The following is a 17,529-nucleotide window of genomic DNA, read 5'->3' as shown; positions in this document are numbered from 1 at the left end:
TTCAATGCCACCGGGTCTTGGTTCAATGCCACCGGGTCTTGGTTCAATGCCACCGGGTCTTGGTTCAATGCCACCGGGTCTTGGTTCAATGCCACCGGGTCTTGGTTCAATGCCAATCTTGCAACATGTTTTCCTTGCAATCATTTTCAGTTAATCCTAACTGTCCTTTGTGTCCCTCTCTTCTTCACTTCCAGGGTTTCTTCCAAATTCCCTCCTACCTGACTACGAGGAGGTGGTAAACCGCCCTCCAACCCCTCCCCCTCCCTACAGTGTCTTCCATACAGTCAGCCCCATGCCCACGGACCCACAGGGCGGCCTGGGACTGGGACACTGCCCGAGCATCCAGGCCACTCCGGTCCCCCCAGTGTCCGACACCCTTTGCTCCAGGCGGAGCCTGGAAGAGCCCCACTGCATTGGGGCTCCCACCATTGGCTACAACAGACACAAGGCAGACAATAAGCCTCAGGAACCCCAGGATGGTGGACCAGGGCTAGGGCCCCAGGAGGCCTCTACAGAGGAGCCTAGAGGCCCAGAGAAGAGTTGCAAGGAGCCCCTGTTACTCGGGGACCTAGGGGGGCCCGAGAGCGGTGCCCAGGAGGACAAAGATAATAGGGGGGCCCTTGGGCGGCGGCGCCGTTTCACGGGTGACTCGGGTATCGAGGTGTGCGTATGTGACCGTGGTGGTAGTACCAGTATTGGAAGCCAGGAGGACAAGGAGCTGAGGGAGAAGGATAGCCTAATGGGGGAGGAGGTTGAGGAGCAGGAAGGAGGGGACTTCTGTGACGGGTGCGGTCACCCCGCTCTGGGAGTGGAAGAGGAGCAGGCCCTAGCCCTGGATGGACCCGATAGTAGGTCGGAGTGCAGGTCGGCGACAGGATCCTCCACCTCCCTGCCACCACCCGCCATGACACAACCCACCCAGCCCCCGGTGTGCCTGCTCCTCCACACCATCAACGAGCTTGAGGGGCCCCCTCACCATGGCAACAGCACAGAACCCCAGGGCTGAGCTACGCTAAGCTAAAGCACATCTTCACCGAGGAGGGAGAGAGAACCAGGAGTGGGAGTCAAGACTTTTGTGTGTGACTGTCTGAGATTGTGTGTGTGTGACTGTCTGAGATTGTGTGTGTGTGAGACTGTCTGAGATTGTGTGTGTGTGTGTGTGTGTGACGAGTAGGAAGTTGTATTTTATCCCAGAGTCTGGACTTAAAAGCCTGATGTTGATAGTTAAAGCCCCTTTGGCATACTGTAATGGTGGCCTTAACTGCAATGTACAAGGAGACCGGAGGAGAGGTTTAGCCTATCACCAACCTACCTACAGACTGCATAAATCTCCTCCTTTGTCTGCCTTTGCCAAGAGGCAAAAGGATATTGTGTAAAGATTTATGCAAGCTGGAGGAGATTGATAGTCTGGTCAGTGGATGCTGACCTGACGTTTGGTGCGACCAGTATAGTGTAAGTACACACTGGTGCAACTCTAGCCTGGTCCCAGATCAGTTTGTGCTGTCTTGCCAACTCCTATGCTCAGTGTACCAAGCTACTGGAAATCATTGCAGCTACTTCCTGTATCTGTTCACAGGAAGTAACATCCTGGACAAATACACTGAAGCGGTACAGGAACATTGTCAAGCAGTGCAGTGTGGATCGTCATGGCGACGATGTGTGCTTATGTGATAGTCCCAGTCGGTATGAAATAGAACGTGGTGGCCCTGCCTGCCTGTGGGGAAAACAACCCATGGTTACTTTGGTTACCCCGTTGGCTCACAGCAAAAACTTCACCTTTTTCCAAAAGCTATTTTCTTGTCTGCTTGTTTTAGTCAATTACAAAACTACATTTAAGAAAAGTACAACATGTGTAAAGATTACTATTCAACTTTTCCTGCTCCTGAGCGTTCTCACTACTTAGAAAAATGTAATGTTGTCGGGGGCTTCCCTCGTTTTCATGACGGCATTAATGTTAACCACGTGAGTGACTGCGTGCTAGCTAGCTACCGACCAGAACAGGACTCTCCAAGCCTGTTCCTGGAGAGCTACCCTCCTGTAGGTTTTCACTCCCAAACCCAGTTGAAACTAATCTGATTCGGTTTATAAACAGCTCATTTTTTAGAATCAGGTGTGCTAGATTAGGGTTGGAGTGAACCTACAGGACGGTAGCTCTCCAGGAGCAGGGTTGGAGAGCCCTGAACCGGAACATTAAACTAGCCAACACAAACGGACTAGCTATAAAGCTACAAGAAGTGAGTGGAGTTCCAAACGGACTGTACTAATCAAGTTAAATGTCTTATCTGTGATAAAATATCTTCCACACACGTAGCTAAAGTGTAGCCTCCTTTGACACCGGGTCCCCACAATTTCTCACTCTTCCACCCCGAATAGCCTGAAGACACAGGGCCGCTGGCTCTACTTCCCTAAGTGGGAGCATCGCGAACCGTAGGTCGAAATCTTTGACCTACGTTACATTTGTATAACAAAAAATGTACTACGAAGTTGGCTCTTTTACAGTCGGGGTCAATGGGGGAAAGAACGTTTGTTTTCCCCAGTTGGTGGGTGTTGTCGAGGGCAATTAATTCTTATGACATGAATACTGACTCGGAGTAATACTGTACAGGAAGAGCCTGACACTAAACACTGTGTGTGAATGTTACTGTTCCACATAAGACCTTTAGCCTTATGTTTTTTTACTCTCCTCCAACCCTGTTGTCACAGGGACCCAAGTGCATTAACACATTTTGTGTGACACAATAATTTTATTTTGCACATGAATATATGTAACTCTAATAATGGAGACAAAGAAATTAATCAAACATAAAAAAAGTTGTATCTGTGAATCCTGTTTTTTTTTCTTCTTTGAAATTGAATCAGTTACTATTTGTTTTGTAAAGGATGGTTTTCTAATGTGTCGTTGAGATGAATTCTACATGGGTAAAAAAACAACGCTTACCACATACAGTATGGGCCTCTATCGGAGTCTAGGACGTGATTGGTTCTGCTCTGAGATATTGATTACATGATTGTAGTGTGCATCTCTGAGAAACTGTCATGTTTGCGATCGCCCGCAATGATTGTGCGTTAGTGAAACATACAGGTCCGTAGGAGAAACAGGTACAAAAAAACGTTTAGTTACGAGAACCAAGCTATCATAAGTGCTTTATATAGGCCTATTATACATTTTGTAGAAACAAATAGAATATTCTATAATTGTGGTACAACAAAGGTCAACTATTCTGCATTTTGGACGGATGTCTTTGTCAACTTGTGTAATGAAATTGTAAAGCTTTTGATCGACATTGGAAAATTGTGTATTATAATATCATACAACGCATTTATGGACCAAACGAGCTACATTTAAATCTATCGTAGCAAAATGTCCGTCTACAATCATTAGTTTTTTAGTTAGTGAGTGATTCATTTCTATTTTATTGTTGAGTATAGAATTGTTGTACTCTTGAAGCATTCAATCTCCTTCAATCAATCAAACGAGAGTGAAGGTGAAGATACAGGGAACTCAATGCACAGATTAAATGACCTATTGAATGAGGTGACAATATTGTAATAATGGACATCATGCCAAAGATATTATGCTGTTTCCACACGGGATGTAAGGTGGTTGTGCACATTTTCTGTCTTTTGTTCAAAAGGCATTTTATTACAGCAGCGAAATTGACACATGTTCAATAAATGAAAACCAGAAATACTTTTCTTTGCCATGTTGTGTTCTTTGTTTGTGTTCCACACGGCTGAATTGATAAATGATTTGAAAGCTGCATTTTAATCAAATGGACGAGGTAAGGTGAGTTGAATCAGTGCTATAAGAAATAATATTACCTGTAACACATGTATCATTTGCTCCGTTAACCCTCTTGTTGTGTTCGTTAATTCTGTGTTCCCGGTCCAAAATGACCGCCCCATTTATAGCTGATTGTAAATCCATAATGATACATATGTTATTACCTAATGTTGTGTTAGCTCTATTAATCAACTTAAGTTCTTGTGAACATTACAAGTTTTGAACTTCTATTTGCTATTTATGGCCTGTATACCTCATTGACCTGAACTCATACAACTTGTTTTTGAGTTTAAAAGAAAGCTTAATGAATGGATTATTTTGACTATAACAAATACTTAGATGAAACATTGTGCTATTTATCACACAAACTGGTGTTCGATTAGTTTCTGGATCTGTACACACCGGCCAAATCAAGAGACCCACGTCTTTCTACCTCCTTCCAGTTGTCTGTAAATGCGCCTCCCCTCCAAGTTGGTCATGTTCATCGCTATAGCTTCGATTGACTCTGTCAGAAACAGTTCGAAGCAGGATTTGTATTTCATCAACCCGGGGTATGGCGTATCTCGTTGGCCCTGGGGTCATCCTGATAACATTTTCAGCTGACCTCTCCTCAGGTGGGGATGAAGACCAGGACAAATTCCCATTCTTTGACCGGAATGTTTTATTTTTTTATTTCACCTTTATTTAACCAGGTAGGCTAGTTGAGAACAAGTTCTCATTTACAACTGCGACCTGGCCAAGATAAAGCATAGCAGTGTGAACAGACAACAACACAGAGTTACACATGGAGTAAACAATAAACAAGTCAATAACACAGTAGAAAAAAAAGAGTATATACATTGTGTGCAAAAGGCATGAGGAGGTAGATGAATAATTACAATTTAGCAGATTAACACTGGAGTGATAAATGATCAGATGGTCATGTGCAGGTAGAGATACTGGTGTGCAAAAGAGAAGAAAAGTCAATAAATACATGTAACAAAAACCTCAGCAGGGCCCTCTTCCTCATTACTGATTTGTTCCACATTGGTTGTCTCTTGGTCTGGATCATATTCTGTGTTGTCTTCAACTTCTGACACTTCCTCCTCTAATGCATCTTCACTGTCAGTTTCCTGGCCTCTCTCCTCCTCACCAGTGTCATGATCGAAGATGTGATCAAGAGCCTCACATACAGTATATCGTTTGGTCATTGTGCTGCCACAGAATGAAATGAAATCAAATGTATTTATATAACCCTTACATCAGCTGATATCTCAAAGTGCTATACAGAAACCCAGCCTAAAACCCAAAACAGCAAGCAATGCAGGTGTAGAAGCACGGTGGCTAGGAAAAACTCCCTAGAAAGGGCTAAACCTAGGAAGAAACCTAGAGAGGAACCAGGCTATGAGGGGTGGCCAGTCCTCTTCTGGCTGTGCCGGGTGGAGATTATAACAGAACATAGGCAAGATGTTCAAATGTTCATAAATGGCCAGCATGGTCAAATAATAATAATCACAGTAGTTGTCGAGGGTGCAGCAAGTCAGCACCTCAGGAGTAAATGTCAGTTGGCTTTTCATAGCTGATCATTAAGAGTATCTCTACCACTCCTGCTGTCTCTAGAGACTTGCAAACATCATGTCTGGGACAGGTAGCACGTCCGGTGAACAGGTCAGGATTCCATAACCGCAGGCAGAACAGTTGAAACTGGAGCAGCAGCACGGCCAGGTGGACTGGGGACAGCAAGGAGTCCTCATGCCAGGTAGTCCTGAGGCATGGTCCTAGGGCTCAGGTCCTCCGAGCGAGAGAAAGAAAGAGAGAATTAGAGAGAGCATACTTAAATTCACACAGGACACCGGATAATACAGGAGAAGTACTCCAGATATAACAGACTGACCCTAGCCCCCCGACACAAACTACTGCAGCATAAATACTGGAGGCTGAGACAGGAGGGGTCAGGAGACACTGTGGCCCCATCCGATGATACCCCCGGAAGGGCCAAACAGGAAGGATATAAACATTGGAATCAAAGTTCATTTTACATGACCTGTCATAACAAAATGTTAACTTCCTGGTTCTCTGTACCACCCCCTATCCTCTGTACCGCCTCACAATATCCGGGGAATTGTACAAAACATTAGGCTCACCTGCTCTTTCCATGACATAGACTGACCAGGTGAATCCAGATGAAAGCTACGATCCCTTATTGATGTAATTTGTTAAATCTACTTCAATCATTGCAGATGAAGGGAAGGAGACAAGTTAGAGAAGGATTTTTAAGCCTTGATACAATTGAGACATGGATTGTGTGCCATTCAGAGGTGCCAGGCACACCGGTTTGAGTGTCAAAAACTGCAACGCGGCTGTGTTTTTCACGCTCAACAGTTTCCTGTGTGTATCACTAATGCTACACAACCCAAAGGACATCCAGCCAACTTGACACAACTGTGGGAAGAATTGGAGTCAAAATGGGCCAGCATCCCTGTGGAACACTTTCAACACCTTGTAGAGCCATGCTCTGATGAATTGAGGCTGTTTTGAGGGCAAAAGGGGGTGCAATGCAATATTAGGAAGGTGTTCCTCATGTGTTGTACATTCATCACAGTGTGTCCAGGCAGTATGCTTATGGCTACTGATAGCCTAGTTGAAATACTGAAGTTGAACATTAACCTGAAATTGATCATCATGGAATGAGATGCAGCCAAGTAACAATGTGTAAGACTTAAATCATAAATCTCGATACAGCAGGTATTTTTAACCTTCCCTCAGGACTACTATGGGAAGACCCTGAAGAAAACGTCTGACCTGAAGAGTAATGCCTGCTTAGCCCCGGCTCAGCCCATCCCAGCCTTCGTCCTCACGGCTCTGAAGAAGATCCATCCTGAAGTCACACCCAAGTGGGTTCACTATTGTAACATTGTACTTACAATGTAATGACATTTTGATAACATCAGTGGTAACAAGTCATTTTCACACACAATTCCATGCCTGTGTGTTGTTCTGTCTCTGTCGGTCTGTGTCTGCCTGCCTGCCTGTAGATTGTTAAGGATACGATTGTTGTGAATAAGATCATCCATCAGATCATTGAATCGTCCATGAATAACTGTTACACTTGATTCAATTCACTCACCCTGTAGCCCTTGACCTGCTGCTGTTCTGTCAGGTACTATGGGTGTGGTCTGGTGGTCCCAGAGTGTCTGGAGGGCTGCTGGACCTGGGCAGTGGCAGTGGGAGAGACTGCTACATGCTCAGCCAACTGGTCGGGGGGAAGGGCCACGTCACAGGCATCGACATGACTGAGGACCAGGTACACAACTGTGTGGTGGTGACCATTCAATTAAAATGTTTTTCATATCATAAAGGGCAATCGCTGAACACAACGCTTTGTGGTGCTTGTTTACAGTGCCTTGCAAAGTTATTCATCATCTTTGGCGTTTTTCCTATTTCGTTGTAATTTAAATGGATGTTTATTTGGATTTCATATAATGGACATACACAAAATAGTCCAAATTGGTGAAGTGAAATAAATAAAAAAAACTTTTTTCAAAAAATGTAAAACAGAAAAGTAGTGTGTGCATATGTATTCACCCCCTTTGCTATGAAGCCCCTAAACAAGATCTGGTACAACCAGTTACCTTCAGAAGTCACATAATTAGTTAAATAAAGTCAACCTGTGAGCAATCGAAGTGTCACATGGTATGTCACATGATCTCAGTATATATACACCTGTTCTGAAAGGCCCCAGAGTCTGAAACACCCCTAAGCAAGGGGCCCCACCAAGCAAGCGACACCATGAAGAACAAGGAGCTCTCCAAACGGGCCAGAGACAAAGTTGTGGAGAAGTACAGATCAGAGTTGGGTTATAAAAAAATATATGAAACTTTGAACATCCCACAGAGCACCATTAAATCCATTATTAAAAATTTGAAAGAATATGGCACCACAACAAACCTGCCAAGAGAGGGCCGCCCACCAAAACTCACAGACCAAGGAAGGAGGGCATTAATCAGAGAGGCAATAAAGAGACCAAAGACAACCCTGAAGGAGCTGCAAAGCGCCACAGCGGAGATTGGAGTATCTGTTCATAGGACCACTTTAAGCCGTGCACTCCACAGGGCTGGGCTTTATGGAAGTGTGGCCAGAAAAAAGCCATTACACAGGAGTACTCTGGTCAGATGAGACTAAATTTGAGCTGTTTGGCCATCAAGGAAAACGCTATGTCTGGTGCAAACCCAACAGCTCTCATCCCCCCGAGAATACCATCCCCACAGTGAAGCATGGTGGTGACAGCATCATGCTGCAGGGAAGTTTGTCATCGACAGGGACTAGGAAACTGGTCAGAATTGAAGGAATGATGGATGGCGCTAAATACAGGGAAATTCTTGAGGGAAACCTGTTTCAGTCTTCCAGAGATTTGAGACTGGGACGGAGGTTCACCTTTCAGCAGGACAATAATCTTAAGCATACTGCTAAAGCAACACTTGAGTGGTTTAAGGGGAAACATTTATCTTGGAATGTGCTAGTCAAAGCCCAGACCTCAATCCAATTGAGAATCTGTGGTATGACTTAAAGATTGCTCTACACCAGTGGAACCCATCCAACTTGAAGGAGCTGGAGCAATTTTGCCTTGAATAATGGGCAAAAATCCCAGTGGCTAGATGTGCCAAGCTAATAGAGACATAGCCCAAGAGACTTGCAGCTGTAATTGCTGCAAAAGGTGGCTCTACAAAGTATTGACTGAGGGGAGGGGGTGAATAGTTATGCACGCTCAAGTTTTCTGTTTTTTTGTCTAATTTCTTGTTTTGTCTCATTTCTGGTTTTGTCTAATTTCTTGTTTGTCTCACAAGAAAAAATATTTTGCATCTTCAAAGTGGTATACATGTTGTGTAAATCTAATTATACAGACCCCCCAAAAATACATTTTAATTCCAGGTTGTAAGGCAACAAAATAGGAAAAATGACAAGGGGGTGATTACTTTGGCAAGCCACGGTATCTATGTGCAAGCCAAATTCCCCCTTTTTCTGTTTTTGTTTTGGAGTACTGTTTCGGTCCTGGGAACACATCTGTTTTTCTTTCTGGTGAATTTTTCCCCAGACAAGAGAAAAGTATTGAGTGATGCGTGCTGAAGGTACACTGTGTGCTATACTCTATCATGTAGAAATCAGGTAATTACAACCAAAAATACTTCTATGAACCCTTTCAAGCTTGTAAGGAAGGTTCATGTCATGTTCCTTAGAAGTAAAATGCTGTTACTGTACTTAAACGTGTCAGTGAAAAGTCATGAAGAAAGAGAATCCTTGCTTGGTAACATCGAAATGCAGAAGAAACATTTCAGTTGAATGCGACTGACTAGGTATCCTCCTTTCCCTTTCTTTCACATCTTCTAAGCCTAAAGATGTTTTGCTACTTTCTCTGGTTGTCAGGATGGAGGAGAGCTGTACTTCAGTGATGTCTATAGTAGCCGTAAGCTCTCCGATGAGATCAAGAATCACAAAGTCCTGTGGGGTGTGTATGTCTACCAACCAGCTTCTGTATTACATTTCACACTGCTTTAGACTGTTTCTAGCTGCTATTTTCATGTGTAGTACCGGCAACCGTTAATAACCTCGGTGATCTGTAGATGTTAATGCTGTCGTTAGGGGAGTGTTTAGGCGGAGCGCTTTGGTGGGGGGACCAGCCCCCCGCGATTGGTCACGGCCAATGTCATCACCGTGGACAACATGGAACTGGAGGCCATCCTAGGTGAGACGTGTTTGACTCGTCTTAAACATGAGGCGGTGACACTTTTTTCCATCAGCTCTTTAACCATATAAGTTACCATATAGAGGTTACGTTGTTATAACATACTGGGGTCTATAGCATTGATACATGGGACCCCACATTTTTAAGATTGACTGTTCAAAACGTTGATATTTCCTCTGGAACTACAGGCGACTACCAGTTTGTCTCTGCCACCTGCCGTCTCTTCAAGATCACCAAAATCTCTAACAAAGCCTCTCTGGTCATATACAATGGCAACATCACTGGTTTTGGAGAGAGTCTGGAGTTTGACGCTTAGTACACATTCAAGGTTTGTGCAAGATACTGTTTTGTGTATTTTCTGCCAAATGGAGTTTGGCTTTGCTCCTCTCCAATATGAGTATGTTTGTGTTGAATGGGGAAGTTGAAAGCAGAGCAGAAAACACATTTCCGATGTAACAGTTTGGCAAATAAAGTTATATTGGATCATACTGATCCTAGATCTGTGCCCGGTGTGTTTTCCACAGGAGTGTGTTATACACAGTGAGTAATATTTGTGTGTGTGTGTCTCCCCCAGGTGGATGAGGTAGTGGAGGTGGATGGAGAGGTGGCCAGCATCCTCAGCCACTACAGGTTTGCTGAGGGATTCACTTTCCAACCGCCCGGGGTACCTGCTAGATGTGGTGTAAAGAAACCCAAGGTTTGTGCCAATTCCAGGACAATTGCACCTAATGTCATAAGACACTGAGTTTTAGATGTGGTTGCAGGGTGTGTGTATAAATGTCATGATGTGTGTGTGTATAAAGTTCATGGCACATCCACTGGCACCTTCCCACTGTGAATTGTAAATTGACCCCTAGCCCCTACGCACGCACCAAGGTCAAGCAGATGTGCTGCAGTCACAACTAGGCTGCATTAAAGTCCTGCTGGGAACCTTTGAACAAGGATGGAATGCATGTCCTCCCGTCAGCCAATGGAATGTCTCAATGTCTTCTTATCATGGTCCCGTCAGCCAATGGAATGCCTCAATGTCTTCTTATCATGGTCCGTCATGGTCACTGAAACCACACACACACATTAGCGCAAGCACAAAACACACACACACTGAGGACTATATTTGGTTTGATTGTGTTTCCTACAGTTTGAGTCTTGTCATACTCCCTACACATTCTTCAGGCTGTGGGTGTTCAGTTTAGCTGTGATCTTAAGGAGGCTGAGGCTGGTTGAGGTCTCATCCAGGTTGTATTCTCGTGACAAGCTTTACAATGCTTCATACACAGTATTATAACCGCATCATAATGCATTACACCTGTTGTCTCTCAGTAAAGGGTTACTAGTAGCTTTGGGACACTTCATCGGTAGTCTGTGTACTGGTTGGACTCCCTGAGTTCTGCATCGTTCTGGGGGTTGGCGAAGGAAAATAACCATACCACATTGTAGCCGGCTTCACCTACAACAACAAAAGTTTCCTGTCAACAAAAGCATATGTATAGTCTCCAGGAACTCTACTTACCAGACATAAAGTGAAATGTGTCCCTCACTATCAAATAAACATCTGAATCCAACTTTTGTCCAAACCGCGTCATATAAAATTCCTGCTGTGTGAACAGTGGTAGATTTAGTGGGAGGAAGTCTTGTGTGAAGGGAAGGGTCAAACTTGGAAGGGATATGGTTCGGGTAAAAGTTGTATTCTGATGTTTATTTGATAGCGAGGGACTTATTTCACTTTATGCTTGGTAAGTAGAGTTCCTAGAGATTATACATATGCTTTTGTTGACAGGGAGTTTTTTTGGGGTGTAGCTGGCTATGATGTATGATCATTTTCTGTCGCCAACCACCAGAACGATGCAGAACTCAGGGAGTCCAACCAGTACACAGACTACTGATGTTGTCCCAAAGCTACTGGTAACCCTTTACTGAGAGACAATAGGTGTTGTGTCCTAAAGCTAGTTACCAGGTACTTTAGTTAGTTCGCTCCTAACTGTAGTTTAGATTATTATTATCTCTACCTTTTAGACTCTCTGTTGCAAGTGACCTTAAGGGGCAAACAGATTTGGGCCTGTATCCACAAAGCATCTCAGTGTAGTAGTGCTGATCTAGGATCTGTCCATATAATCTTACCTTATAATGACCTAAAAAAAAGCTACAACTGATCCTAGATCAGCATTCCTCCTCTGAGATGCTTTGTGGATACGGGCCCAGGTCATGATCTCATGCCGTAATAAACGGTATGGAAAGTATATACAACTTGTACAAGCTACAGCTTCAGGCAAACGGTGAAAAGGTCAACTAATGGCAGATAACAAAACGTATTGCATAGTCACACATACCCATCCAGGGTTGCCGACAGCTGTTTCATAATATGGCTCAACGTGGAGTTTGATATGTAATGTGATTCATATTATTTAAATGGTATTTCTCTGTAATTAACTTTGAATACATTGTTGAATTGACTGGAGGTTCTATGGAATGGACCCTAACCTTGTAAGATAGGGGAGTTATTATCATATAAGGTTATTACATAATGCACTACCATGACGTTGTGTAAATATGGCGTGCGGTGTTTCTCAGTGATTTCCCAGGGAAACCCTGTGCTGTGTGTCATTGCAGGTGGGCACGGTGAATCCCTTTGAACTGGTGCTGCAGCTGGGGAGTGCAACTGTCTCTTCTGCCACAGGGGGTGCTGTGGCGCAGAGTCATCCTGTTGCAAGTGATGGCGTGCCCAAGATATGAGAGAGACACAGAGAATGATTATACTGTGTATGAATGAACAATAATTGTAATTCATGTCAAACTATGGATTTTTGTCAAGTTAGGCTCATGTATTAATTGTATAACTGTGAATATTGTCATAATCCAAACACATTTCTGGCAGTGAAGAACTGGCCTTAGATTTCAAGATGGGTGTGTGGGAGAGAAATGCAAAAAATATATCCACTGCAGTGGAGGCTGGTGTGAGGAGCTATTGGAGGATGTGCTCATTCTAATGGTAGTAATGGAATGAATGGAACGGTATCAAACATCGCAAATATGGAAACCACGCTCGACTCCGTTCCATTAATACCATTCCAGCCATTACAATGAGCCCGTTCTCCTATATCTCCTTCCACCAGCCTCCACTGATCCACAGGGGAACGCACACTCGGGATACCAGTTATATTATTAGTATTTTCATTTCATTCATAAACACCCAAAGTTTGGACTAAGTATTTTTCAAGGGTGTGCTTTGTGAGGAAACTCCTGCAGTCTGTATTCATACAAGTTCAAGTGAATAACGGGTGGCAACAATTAGTAATTTCAATTAGACAATTGGTTAGCAATCAAGTCACAGTTGACAATCTATTTCTATATACAATGTTTACAAAGGTATACATATTAGACAACACATTTAGACAGAATCATAGGTCACCATGATATACACTGAGTGTACAAAACATTAAGAACAGCTTCCTAATATTGAGTTGTATCCCCCTCTCGGAACAGCCTCGATTCATCTCGGCATGGACTCTACAAGATGTTGAAAGCGATCTACAGGGATGCTGGCCCATGTTGACTCCAATGCTTCCCACCATTGTGTCAAGTTTCTACTTGTTGTGTGTATGTACTGACATGTATGTGTAACTGATAGACTCACACACACTACATGTTAATGTTTTTAGATGTATGTAAATGGTCTTTTTCAATGTCTGTCAGACCCCAGTAAGACTCGCTGTCTCCATTGGCGTTGGCTAATTGGGATCCTATTAAGTCAACATCAAATCAAGTTGGCCTGATGTCCTTTGGGCGGTGGATCATTATTGATACACACAGGAAACTGTTGAGTGTTAAAAACCAGCATAATTGCAGTTCTTGACACAAATCGGTGTGCCTGGAGTGCAACTGTCTCCCCGTTCAAAGGCGTCTTGTCTTGCCCATTCACCCTTTGAATGGCACACAGACACAATCCATGTCTCAAGGCTTAAAAATCCTTCTCTAACTTGTCTCCTCCCCTTCATCTACACTGATTGAAGTGGATTTAACAAGTGACATCAATAAGGGATCATAGCTTTCATCTGGATTCTATGTCAAGGATGGGAAACTGACTCATCATGAGGGGCTGCAGTGGCTAGTGGGTCTACGTCACAGGAGGTTGGTGGCACCTTAATTTGGGAGGATGGGCTCGTGGTAATGACTGGAGCAGAATCAGTGGAATGGTATCAAACACATGTTTTCCAGGTGTTTGATACTATACCATTTGCTCCGTTCCAGCCATCATTATGAGCCGTATTCCCCTCAGCAGCCTCCACTGGTCTGCACACCCACATCCATAACCCCCTCCCCACCTTGCGGGCAAAACACTTTAGCAGCCACCCCCATGATAGCCGAAGAGAAAAAAAACATGTTTTAAAGTTAATTTCCTTCAATTCTGCACGTTTTGCCTTGGCCATAGAGAACATGTTGCCGTTTAACAGCTAATTTCTTGCCGGTAATTCGACCATGCTTACAACACGTTTAGATAGCTGGCCACTAGACTCATTTAACAATCAAACAAACGTAGCTGACATGGGGTAACTGAGTTACTGCTGATGCACAAACAAACTTCTAAATTGCATCTTGTGTATTATATTATTCTAACTCTCAACAGTATGTTGAGACCCCGACTGAGTTCAAATAAATAAATCCGCAGGCCTACAAAAGGGCCGCGTGCAGCCAGTTGCCCATCCCAGGTCTATTTCATTGGAAGAGCAGGTGTTCATAATATTTTGTGAACCATTTGATCAAATAAAATAACATTTTATTGGTCACATACAAATATTTAGCAGATGTTATTGCTGGTGTAGCGAAATGCTCCCATGACTTGTGCAAAGGCGAAACAATATTGATACAAATAAATCCAAACAAAACATGGCTGTGATACAGTAGGCTAATTGTTTTTATATCAGAAAGAGATCGAGTTCCTCATTACGTCCCTAGGGGAGACAGTGTCCAGGTAGTGGATCAAGAAGCATTATCGTTGTACTAGTTATTATCCCCAAAGGGCATGTGATCCTTCTCTGTCGCGATGAACTTGATCGAGTGTTGTAATGTCCTGATGGAATTCTGTGCTTGGCGACAGGAGACTGCTGATTGTTTCTACGAATGGATGACTTATGTTCGGTGATGCGGACCTTACGTTGTCGCTTAGCACGTACGCATACGCTGCCCATTAGCCAGTTCTAGAGAATTTGTAGGAACTGCTCATTCATATCTGTATGTGAGACTAACACTGCGTCTTTGTCCTCCCGCTTCCAGGAACAGGGATACAAGGACACTTGGATAAAGACAGCCTACAATCGGACAAAAGACACTGAGAGAGATCAATTGCTGAGGCATGCACAAAATGTAGAAAAAATATATTTGTGTTTTCACTTCTACCTTTACACCGCTCTTTAGCAATTATGAACATTTGAAATAAACATTGGCACATATTGACGTCTGATTCCAAATTCAAATATGTAGGCTATTCAAAGACCTTCCTCTGTTCGTCTATAGGAGAGCACGCAATCTCAGAGATGCACTGTTCCAATCAGATGTGGGTGCGCGTCTACAGCGCCCCCAACTGCGCACTGTTGGACACAATCCCTGCTACAACTACATCCATTGTCATAACACCTATAGACTAGTTAGCTGACGACGTCTAGAAAACTTTGCGCGCTCTTCAAAGGCGCAAAAGCCCATGTGTTGTTATGGTTCTGGATGGCCAGATAGCTAGCAAAAATGACAAGAAACTTCCCTGTGGTGAATTGTAAGTGGCTCGTTTCTGCTAGTTTTTTATCTTGTTCTTGATGCCAGGTATTTGTTTTTGTTGTTGGTTATTTGACTGTCACCTCAATGATGACATGGCTAAAATTGGCTAGCTACCTAACCAACAACTGTAACGATGTATTTGAGAGACAACAAGTGGTCATGGTGCAACTGTATTTATGTTTTCAATAAATATTGGCGACTAACTGTAGTTTACACGTTATCAACAATCTAAACCAACCCTGTCGATTTCGTCCCATAGTTGTGCAGGCGTCGGTTTTGTTGATAAACAACCAGTCCCTGAAGAGCACGGAAATATTCCATCACCCGAAAACAGGAAAAAACATATATATCTGTAGTAGAACCATATGTGCTTCATTTGATGTAGTTTATTTGCTTTGTTCCATGTTCTGATATGTCAGGTAGAATAGGCCTATTATCCATGAGTTGACATGCGTGCCTTTGTCATCATAATCCCCGATTGGACAGATAATGACTCTACTACCTCAATGTGATGTTGTGATACTGTCCTAACTATCCCTCCGTTTTTTAAACTATGCCCAATGCCTACTTTGTGAAAGTAGCCCATTGAAATGTGATTCATGCATAACACCGCATCATGCGTAGACTAAATTGCCTATTAATGATGGGTGATTATTAATTAATTTGCACACTTTGTATGATATAATTATTTTCACACCAGAACAATGTAGGCTACAGTATTCAAAAGAAAATGTCTTATACATACGTCTCGGCATTTTGCGTAATTATCTGTTAATTAGGCTAATATTACACATGGCAATTACTGCACGTTTTGTCTATCTATATCATTTCCAATGCCTATCATGCATTTGTATTGATTTGGTTGGTCAACCAACCCTCCCTACAATTAGGCTTTGCAGATCATCTTTAAATAGCCTACAAGACATATCATACCCTAAGCTATAAAATGCATTGTGACTGCTTGTTTGTTCATCTTAAGGAACTAATCTAAAATGCATAAAGAATGTCACATAGCCTAAAAGCATGCATTCTATTCGGCCCGTTGAAACAACTCTCTCCCTCTACCTCTCGCTCTCCTCTGCAATGGAGAGAACATTGCATAACGACGCACCATTCACTCCACCCAGATAAATCAAATATTATGGATCTACCCACCAATTCATTATTTATTGGTTGCCTCTGAAATCCATCTGAAAAAGTCACGAGGAAAGTGTCTTGGGCTTTTTTGCGTGAGGTGCGCTTGTTTTGGAATTTCATTCGTTGGAGCTGCGGCGAAAACTCCGCCCCCGTCCAACTGCCGCACTGGATTGGGTGCTACCGTCGTCTGTCTCCGGGACATCAGGGGAGGCACGAGTTCGCTCTAGGAGTAATCAGTTTCGGACTCGTAGTGGAACCAAGCGCTTGGGTTCCCGATGCTGCACAAATCACGGCGACCCCCGGTGGAGATGAAGGCGGACTCCGATTGGCTCTGATTTTTAAAAGCTCTTTTCATTCAGGAGGTTTCCCATTATCAACATGGCTGAGCCGTCGGCCCCAGTACCCTCTGCAAAAATGGCGTCACTTAGCCGGGTTCGAGCTCTGACGATGATTTTCTTAACTGTCAGCGGTTGTTTGGTCACCTCGACAAGTGGCAAAGAAGGCGGGGTAGAGTCGGACACGGTTATCATCGGGCTCCGGTTGGAGGACACGGACGACATTTCCTTTATGGATAGGGGCTACCTACGGGTGAGTGAACGGTCTCGTGTCAAATTGAGGGTCTACGGGCAAAACATAAACAACGAGACCTGGTCCAAAATTGCATTTACGGAACACGAACAGATCCGACCAGTCGGGGACATCGACAGCTTGTCGGGGGACAACGGGAGCAAAGAGGATACATCCGCGCATCCCTGCGGTATCAGGACCTCGGATATAATCATCTTGCCCAACATCATTCTAAGTCGCAGGACGTCGGGAGTAGTTGAAATCGAGGTCAAACCCCTTCGAAAAACCGAGAGGAGTAAATCGTATTACCTGTGCATCGCCACCTCGACACCTGCCCACCACGCCGCCGGCCTGCACGACCCATGGACCGAAAACACCTGGATTTACCACGACGGAGATGACACTAAAGTGATAGTTGTGGAGGAGAAGAGGTTTCTGCTCCCTTTCTGGCTTCAAGTCATCTTTATTTCCATGTTGCTGTGTCTGTCAGGCATGTTCAGCGGGTTGAACTTGGGACTGATGGCACTGGACCCAATGGAGCTCCAAATAGTTCAGAATT

At 43.8% G+C, this 17,529-nt stretch overlaps 2 protein-coding genes and 1 pseudogene across 3 annotated transcripts in view; all 3 read left to right on the top strand.

The window, feature by feature from the left end:
* LOC135559626 (WW domain binding protein 1-like) overlaps nt 1-3,691 on the top strand; it is an 86,609-nt gene extending 82,918 nt beyond the window's left edge. For both annotated transcript variants that reach the window (XM_065001484.1, XM_065001485.1), the window contains exon 4: nt 195-3,691. In XM_065001484.1, coding sequence (XP_064857556.1) covers nt 195-1,006 — 812 coding nt within the window. In that variant the 3' untranslated portion in view covers nt 1,007-3,691. The remainder of the gene's footprint in view (nt 1-194) is intronic.
* A 2,811-nt stretch (nt 3,692-6,502) lies between these two features.
* On the top strand, nt 6,503-12,214 carry LOC115104396 (arsenite methyltransferase-like; annotated as a pseudogene).
* A 4,389-nt stretch (nt 12,215-16,603) lies between these two features.
* Nucleotides 16,604-17,529, top strand: part of LOC115124263 (metal transporter CNNM2-like) — a 117,673-nt gene continuing 116,747 nt past the window's right edge. The window contains exon 1 of the mRNA XM_065001483.1: nt 16,604-17,529. This exon is cut by the window's right edge and continues 744 nt beyond it. Within this exon, the coding sequence (XP_064857555.1) occupies nt 16,782-17,529 (748 nt within the window). The 5' untranslated portion in view covers nt 16,604-16,781.

This window comes from Oncorhynchus nerka, linkage group LG15 (genome assembly GCF_034236695.1).
Source record: "Oncorhynchus nerka isolate Pitt River linkage group LG15, Oner_Uvic_2.0, whole genome shotgun sequence".
Lineage (NCBI taxonomy): Eukaryota > Metazoa > Chordata > Actinopteri > Salmoniformes > Salmonidae > Oncorhynchus > Oncorhynchus nerka.
This window is presented reverse-complemented; position numbering and strand designations above follow the sequence as displayed.